Source organism: Pelobates fuscus, chromosome 8, assembly GCF_036172605.1.
Source record: "Pelobates fuscus isolate aPelFus1 chromosome 8, aPelFus1.pri, whole genome shotgun sequence".
Taxonomy (NCBI): Eukaryota; Metazoa; Chordata; class Amphibia; order Anura; family Pelobatidae; genus Pelobates; species Pelobates fuscus.
Window position 1 is genome coordinate 8,774,460 of NC_086324.1, and position 8,726 is coordinate 8,783,185.

Below are 8,726 nucleotides of genomic sequence, written 5' to 3' on the forward strand. Positions count from 1 at the left end.
GAATGGAGCCAAATGCTACCTTGGCCAAGCAGCATCTCCTCAATCAATGCATCTCTATGGGGAGAGTGTGGAGACGCTGAACGTGCAGCACTGACCCAGGAAGCACCTCTAGTGGCCGTCTGAATGACTGCCACTTGAGGTGTCCCTTGGGAGCACTGTAAACACTGCCAGCATGTATAGTGCTACCACTGCAGGAACTGGCTATAGACACCAGAACAACTACATTAAGCTGGTCATGTGTCATGTAAAGGCTAGAGTAGGAAAACTCAAATCATAGTTGACAGTTTTTCCAGTTTGGCTATTTTTACTTGAATTTGAAATTCACTTGGAATTCTCACTTTGGTAAATAACCCAGTAAATGTGTCATTAATGGATAAACGTGGCCCAGGAATGAGATCTACATTCACGGTCCCTGCAGTGGCTCCTGAGACTACGGTAAGAGCCACACTGGTGAATACTGAAAGTTAAATATGACGGTCTACAAAGTTTCGCTATCTTGACCTTTTCCATAACATTTTGATGGAATCAGCTGGTGGCTAATAAATCTGTACGGATAATTGGTTTTTATAGGGCAATATGCCAGGCACAGCACATTTCTGGGAACTTGTCTGCCCTTTGTAACTTTGGCACATTATAAATAAACTAATACTGATTATGGGGCAGCCTGGCACAGCACAAAACAATTATCGCTATTCAGATTTTATTTTGTGCCTTAAGTGCCAAGCACATAATGCAATGACGAGACTCGGTTAGAATTTATCAATCTGCAATTAAAATAAAAATGTTTGTAAATAAATAAAAAGACATGCAATTTAACGTTATTTATTTTTAAACACAGGAATGATTAATTGATTTATCCAACAGAGCTTGTGCAGTAGCAGTGGCTATCAGATACTCATGGCTTTTCAGAAATGACATTCCATAAAACTATCGCACCCTCAGTGCGAGTCCTGGGCCGGCTGGAATCGGCTGATAAATCCAGGAGATGCAGCAGATTTGCATTGGCAAAAAGGAATCAACTGTTGCATCTATTTAACCTGTGGAATTTACAGGAATATATGAAAATATCTATCATGAAACAAAGGTTGGAGATAACAGGGTAACTAGATCTCATTCCCACAGACATTGAGGGGTCTTTGCACATTCTTATAAGGGGTCTGCAAAAAGTTTCAAATAATCTGCATGAAGTCTAGTAAATAATGTGCCTTATTTTGGACACTTCACACCTGGCGTGTATAGTGAGATCCGTGAGAACACTTACTGGCAGATCCACACTGACATCACTCCCATCAAGCAGTGAAACTCGGCAAGTGATAATCGACTTTGCGTCTCCAGCTGCAGGGATGTGGGTAGTTGCCCTCTGAGCGTCACGCAAACGTTCCTTGTCAGCATGCCGGCGCATGGACCGGCGGCCCAGCGTGCGCCGGAAAAAGCTGAACATTTTTGGGCTGCAAAAAGAATGAAAAAACATTTACTTTATACATACACATTAAGAATTGGTTGGCAGCTAAAATGCAGTGTCAAAATGATAAGGGTTTTAACAGAAATGGACTCAAAAAAGCACAAACCGGTTTCACCAAAACAAGTGAGACATTTGTCTGAACATGAACTCATGTCGTCACACGTTTAATGAAAAAAATATATATATGTTTGCTCCCATAGAAATGCCAGTAACTTTTAAACTGCCTGTGGGATTGGGACAAGCCTCTAGTTAAAATGTGTTTATTAATTAGCCAGGATCCATGGAGAATACACCAGGAAATTTCAAAACAAAATACTCCAATTAAACAAAAGGTCAGATACCCTTCCACTGCACCTAATTTGTCCTTATACAATTACACACAAACCTCAGTCTACAGAACACACAATGTATTCAGGGGATTTATGGCTCGAAGTGAAGATGGAGAGATTTCACTTTATAACATTATTTAAAATTAAAATGATAAAATACACACTACTTACAAGTTTTACCATGGTAATGGGCTGCAGATTTCGAGCTTAGGAAAATGATGTAGTAAACGTTATTTTAACATTGCGGTAGACAATAATTTTACCCAGACAGAGCGCAGTTTTTATTTTTTTGGGGCATCAATTTACCATTTACACTCGTCACAACCCAGTCACCGATGTGTTAATATTTGTCAACACCTCATGCAATTAACACAGGAATGTGGAGGAAACAGACAGTGGGTCAGACTCCTGATAACACCCTCTGCCCCTGGGCTTCCATTTTAGGAAACCAATACGATAATTGGCACATAAAGACAGACCAAGCCCCCTCATTAATTCATTAACTATGGAGCTCCTTCCATGATGGGGGCAGATGATTTAACGCTTTATTATTATTATTATTGGTATTTATATAGCGCCAGCATACTCCGTAGAGCTTTACAATATTATCAAAGGGGGAGATTTAACAATAAATGAGACCATTACAAAAACAGGAAGGAACAATAGACTGAAGAGGGCTTCATGCCCCAAGCAGACCCAAAACCCCATGTACTACTATACTAGGTTTACCAGACCTACCAAGCTGAAGGGCACTACATGAGAAGTGCTGCCTTGTGCTACAGGACACATGTCCATACATTAAATCAGGAAAATATCGAAAGGTCTTGACTAATTCTTTCCTTTCCGGAGCATATGAAATCTTCATGCTGTCAGCAGTTTTCCTGTACTGTGCCACACGGTGAAAGCATACGTGTCCCAGAAAACATGGAGAATTGAATAATTACATGTCATACACAGAGCGAATAATAAAGGGCGCTACCTGAACGTACTCTCTAAACCAGAGGTGGGCAAAAGGAGGCTCTCAGATATTGTACAACTGCCATTCCCACAGGGCTCTTCCATTTTACAGACAGGCAAGCAACACGGCACTTGTAATAGTTCTACAATGTCTGGGGATCGACCATTTGCCCAGCCTTAAAACGTCCATCAGCTCCTATTCACCATTTATAAAGAGAGTCCTTAATGGTGCTTTAACAATAAACCTGCAATAGTTATAGGTGGCATTCCATGCTGGAACACTACAGACAGAGTCTGTACGGTCATGACTCCAAACAGCCATACGAGGGACCTGTGGCATGGTGGCCGATTGAAAGATGATAGCAATAAATATTTTATAGAAACAGATCCTTTCAACTGTGTGATAAAAGCTAGAACGACTTAAAGATGAATGAGATAGAGTTTATGGATATATTATTGTTGGGCACGAGGGCTCGCCATATTAGTGCAAACTTAGTAAATATTTTTAACGGGACAAGGAGCTCTGCCTCCCCAGTTACGGTCAATGAGTATCAGTGGCTGCCTGAGAGTAAAGCTCACACTAAACTTGAGCAGACCAGAACAGTTATATCTTATTCTATCTCAGATTAAAGGAACCCTAACTCGTTTGCAGAAACAAATCCTGCAATATAGTTACAAAAGATGGTATTGTGTAATAATGCCATCTTTGGGTTCCGTTTCATCTCGCAGGCTGAATTTGTGGGGTAGCTGGAAGGGGTGCTGGTCAGAAGACCTTAACTTTCATAACCCCAACTCTCCCGTCACAGACCCCCCCCGACCCCAACTCTCCCGTCACAGACCCCCCCCCGACCCCAACTCTCCCGTCACAGACCCCCCCCCCCGACCCCAACTCTCCCGTCACAGACCCCCCCCCCCGACCCCAACTCTCCCGTCACAGACCCCCCCCCCGACCCCAACTCTCCCGTCACAGACCCCCCCCCGACCCCAACTCTCCCGTCACAGACCCCCCCTCCCGACCCCAACTCTCCCGTCACAGACCCCCCCTCCCGACCCCAACTCTCCCGTCACAGACCCCCCCTCCCGACCCCAACTCTCCCGTCACAGACCCCCCCTCCCGACCCCAACTCTCCCGTCACAGACCCCCCCTCCCGACCCCAACTCTCCCGTCACAGACCCCCCCTCCCGACCCCAACTCTCCCGTCAGAGACCCCCCCTCCCGACCCCAACTCTCCTGTCAGAGACCCCCCCTCCCGACCCCAACTCTCCCGTCAGAGACCCCCCCTCCCGACCCCAACTCTCCCGTCACAGACCCCCCCCTCCCGACCCCAACTCTCCCGTCACAGACCCCCCCCTCCCGACCCCAACTCTCCCGTCAGAGACCCCCCCCTCCCGACCCCAACTCTCCCGTCAGAGACCCCCCCTCCCGACCCCAACTCTCCCGTCAGAGACCCCCCCTCCCGACCCCAACTCTCCCGTCAGAGACCCCCCTCCCGACCCCAACTCTCCCGTCAGAGACCCCCCTCCCGACCCCAACTCTCCCGTCACAGACCTCCCCCCGACCCCAACTCTCCCGTCACAGACCCCCCCCCCGACCCCAACTCTCCCGTCACAGACCTCCCCCCCACCCCAACTCTCCCGTCACAGACCCCCCCGACCCCAACTCTCCCGTCACAGACCCCCCCCGACCCCAACTCTCCCGTCAGAGACCCCCCCTTCCCGACCCGAACTTTCCCGTCACAGACCTCCCCCCCCCCGACCCCAACTCTCCCGTCACAGACCCCCCCCCCCAACTCTCCCGTCACAGACCCCCCCCCCCCTCTGGACCCTAACTCTCCCGTCACACAGACCCACTCCCGACCCTAACTCTCCCACCACACAGATCCCCTCCCGACTGTAACTCTCCCATCACAGACCCCCTCCTGACCCCAACTCTCCCATCACAGACCCCCTCCTGACCCCAACTCTCCCATCACAGACACTAAGGTCTAGTTTTCTTATCATAACCCCCACAACCCTAATTTTCCCATCCTAAACAAGCTACCCCAAATTTCCAAAATCGATATCTTGAGTGCACGCTATTGGGCTTTGCAATACAATACAGGTATCTGCCAACATGGTCTCCATTGTACCACACACACTTCACTTGGGTAAACCAGATGTAATGCGCCTGGTGGGGGTGCACAGCCTGCCTGATGCAAGTCGTTACTAAATTTGTGAATAGCCCCATGAGTACCAGAGCTTGGCTCAGTGCCAACCAAGATTTAACAGATCCATAGATTAAAGCATTAACCATACTTCATTATCGTATCATGGAACAATAAGGCGACACAACCAATGAGTAAAATGCCAAAGGACCCTCGGTGCAGCTACAAGTACTTGGCATCTGCTACTCAGTTCTGGAGATTTAGTTAATATAGAGAATGCTACGCCATGACATCATCAGGTACCTGGAATGGCTAAAGGGACATCAATGACTGGTCGAACAGAAAGGGCACAATTATTAAGTGATGAGAATGTGAGGGGAGAATATTTACCATTACTGCTAAAATAAAAAAAATATATAAACAAAGTTATTTATTCTATACCAAGGGTGCCCAAAAGGTAGATCCCCAGATGTTGTAGAACTATAACTCCCATGATGCTTTACATGCCTTTGCATGCTTTTAGACTGGCAGTGCACCATGGAAGCTGTAGTTGTAAAACACCTGGGATCTATCTTTTGGGCACCACTGCTATAGACACAACAATCCTCTGTGAGTCTGTCTATTTACGCTTCACACATTAGTGGCACTCAGTGTGGGCTCTACCTCACCACCCTTGTGAGTGGCACTCAGTGTGGGCTCTACCTCACCACCCTTGTGAGTGGCACTCAGTGTGGGCTCTACCTCACCCTACCAGTGGCAGTGTGGGCTCCCCCCTACGAGTGTTACTCATGGTAAGCGCGACCTCCTCCCCTCCCCCCCTAAGGGGCACTCAGTGTGGGCTACCTTCCCCCCCTTGTGAGTGCCACTCAGTGTGAGATCTACCTCCCCCTCCTGTGAGTGGCACTCAGTGTGGGCTTTCCCTCCCCCTCCTGTGAGTGGCACTCAGTGTGGGCTTTCCCTCCCCCTCCTGTGAGTGGCACTCAGTGTGGGCTCTCCCTCCTGTGAGTGGCACTCAGTGTGGGCTCTCCCTCCTGTGAGTGGCACTCAGTGTGGGCTCTCCCTCCTGTGAGTGGCACTCAGTGTGGGCTCTCCCTCCTGTGAGTGGCACTCAGTGTGGGCTCTCCCTCCTGTGAGTGGCACTCAGTGTGGGCTCTCCCTCCTGTGAGTGGCACTCAGTGTGGGCTCTCCCTCCTGTGAGTGGCACTCAGTGTGGGCTCTCCCTCCTGTGAGTGGCACTCAGTGTGGGCTCTCCCTCCTGTGAGTGGCACTCAGTGTGGGCTCTCCCTCCTGTGAGTGGCACTCAGTGTGGGCTCTCCCTCCTGTGAGTGGCACTCAGTGTGGGCTCTCCCTCCTGTGAGTGGCACTCAGTGTGGGCTCTCCCTCCTGTGAGTGGCACTCAGTGTGGGCTCTCCCTCCTGTGAGTGGCACTCAGTGTGGGCTCTCCCTCCTGTGAGTGGCACTCAGTGTGGGCTCTCCCTCCTGTGAGTGGCACTCAGTGTGGGCTCTCCCTCCTGTGAGTGGCACTCAGTGTGGGCTCTCCCTCCTGTGAGTGGCACTCAGTGTGGGCTCTCCCTCCTGTGAGTGGCACTCAGTGTGGGCTCTCCCTCCTGTGAGTGGCACTCAGTGTGGGCTCTCCCTCCTGTGAGTGGCACTCAGTGTGGGCTCTCCCTCCTGTGAGTGGCACTCAGTGTGGGCTCTCCCTCCTGTGAGTGGCACTCAGTGTGGGCTCTCCCTCCTGTGAGTGGCACTCAGTGTGGGCTCTCCCTCCTGTGAGTGGCACTCAGTGTGGGCTCTCCCTCCTGTGAGTGGCACTCAGTGTGGGCTCTCCCTCCTGTGAGTGGCACTCAGTGTGGGCTCTCCCTCCTGTGAGTGGCACTCAGTGTGGGCTCTCCCTCCTGTGAGTGGCACTCAGTGTGGGCTCTCCCTCCTGTGAGTGGCACTCAGTGTGGGCTCTCCCTCCTGTGAGTGGCACTCAGTGTGGGCTCTCCCTCCTGTGAGTGGCACTCAGTGTGGGCTCTCCCTCCTGTGAGTGGCACTCAGTGTGGGCTCTCCCTCCTGTGAGTGGCACTCAGTGTGGGCTCTCCCTCCCCCTCCTGTGAGTAGCACTCAGTGTGGGCTCTCCCTCCCCCTCCTGTGAGTAGCACTCAGTGTGGGCTCTCCCTCCCCCTCCTGTGAGTAGCACTCAGTGTGGGCTCTCCCTCCCCCTCCTGTGAGTAGCACTCAGTGTGGGCTCTCCCTCCCCCTCCTGTGAGTAGCACTCAGTGTGGGCTCTCCCTCCCCCTCCTGTGAGTGGCACTCAGTGTGGGCTCTCCCTCCCCCTCCTGTGAGTGGCACTCAGTGTGGGCTCTCACCACCCCCCACCACTCCTGTGAGTGGCACTCAGTGTGGGCTCTCCCTCCCCTCCTGTGAGTGGAACTCAGTGTAAGCTCTACCTACCCCTGTGAGTGGCACTCAGTGTGTGCTCTCCCTCCCCCTCCTGTGAGTGGAACTCAGTGTAAGCTCTACCTACCCCTGTGAGTGGCACTCAGTGTGTGCTCTCCCTCCCCCTCCTGTGAGTGGAACTCAGTGTAAGCTCTACCTACCCCTGTGAGTGGCACTCAGTGTGTGCTCTCCCTCCCCCTCCTGTGAGTGGAACTCAGTGTAAGCTCTACCTACCCCTGTGAGTGGCACTCAGTGTGTGTGCTCTCCCTCCCCCTCCTGTGAGTGGAACTCAGTGTAAGCTCTACCTACCCCTGTGAGTGGCACTCAGTGTGGGCTCTCACCCCCCCTCCTGTGAGTGGCACTCCGTGTAAGCTCTACCTACCCCTGTGAGTGGCACTCAGTGTGGGCTCCCCCTCCTGTGAGTGGCACTCAGTGTAAGCGCTACCTACCCCTGTGAGTGGCACTCAGTGTGGGAATTCGCACTCACCTGGCTCAGTCTCTCCCTCTGTGCTCGGCTCGCACTCACTCTCCGCCCTTTCTCCGCCCTCACACTCCCAGGAAATGGCGTCTGAGCCGCGACTTAAAGCGGCAACACCGAGCTGGTCCCCCTGGCAGGGGGCGATACTGGGCAAAAAGCTGACAATCTAACACAACCTGTCCATAATACATCACTACTATGTTACCAAAACCTAACCCCAAGAGCTGACAATCTAACACAGCCTATCCATAATACATCACTACTATGTCACCAAAACCTAACCCCAAGAACTGACAATCTAACACAGCCTGTCCATAATACATCACTACTATGTTACCAAAACCTAACCCCAAGAGCTGACAATCTAACACAGCCTGTCCATAATACATCACTACTATCTTACCAAAACCTAACCCCAAGAGCTGACAATCTAACACAACCTGTCCATAATACATCACTACTATGTTACCAAAACCTAACCCCAAGAGCTGACAATCTAACACAGCCTGTCCATAATACATCACTACTATGTTACCAAAACCTAACCCCAAGAGCTGACAATCTAACATATACAGACCCATAATACTGTAAATCACTACTATGTTACCAAAACCTAACCCCAAGAGCGGACAATCTAACACAGTCTGTCTATATTACATCACTACTATGTTACCAAAACCTAACCCGAAGAGCTGACAATCTAACACAGCCTGTCCATATTACATCACTACTATGTTACCAAAATCTAACCCCAAGAGCTGACAATCTAACACAGCTTGTCCATAATACATCACTACTATGTTACCAAAACCTAACCCCAAGAACTGACAATCTAACACAGCCTGCCCATGATACATCACTACCATGTTACCAAAACCTAACCCCAAGAGCTGACAATCTAACACAGCCTGTCCATAATACATCACTACTATCTT

At 50.5% G+C, this 8,726-nt stretch overlaps 1 protein-coding gene across 4 annotated transcripts in view; it reads right to left on the reverse strand.

The window, feature by feature from the left end:
- The window catches only part of EPB41L5 (erythrocyte membrane protein band 4.1 like 5), a 46,902-nt gene extending 39,043 nt beyond the window's left edge, over positions 1-7,859 (reverse strand). For all 4 annotated transcript variants that reach the window (XM_063429229.1, XM_063429230.1, XM_063429228.1 and 1 more), the window contains exons 1-2: positions 7,801-7,859; positions 1,262-1,448 (exon numbers count right to left, since the gene is read on the reverse strand). In XM_063429229.1, coding sequence (XP_063285299.1) covers positions 1,262-1,441 — 180 coding nt within the window. In that variant the 5' untranslated portion in view covers positions 1,442-1,448; positions 7,801-7,859. The remainder of the gene's footprint in view (positions 1-1,261; positions 1,449-7,800) is intronic.
- Positions 7,860-8,726: the final 867 nt, after the last annotated feature.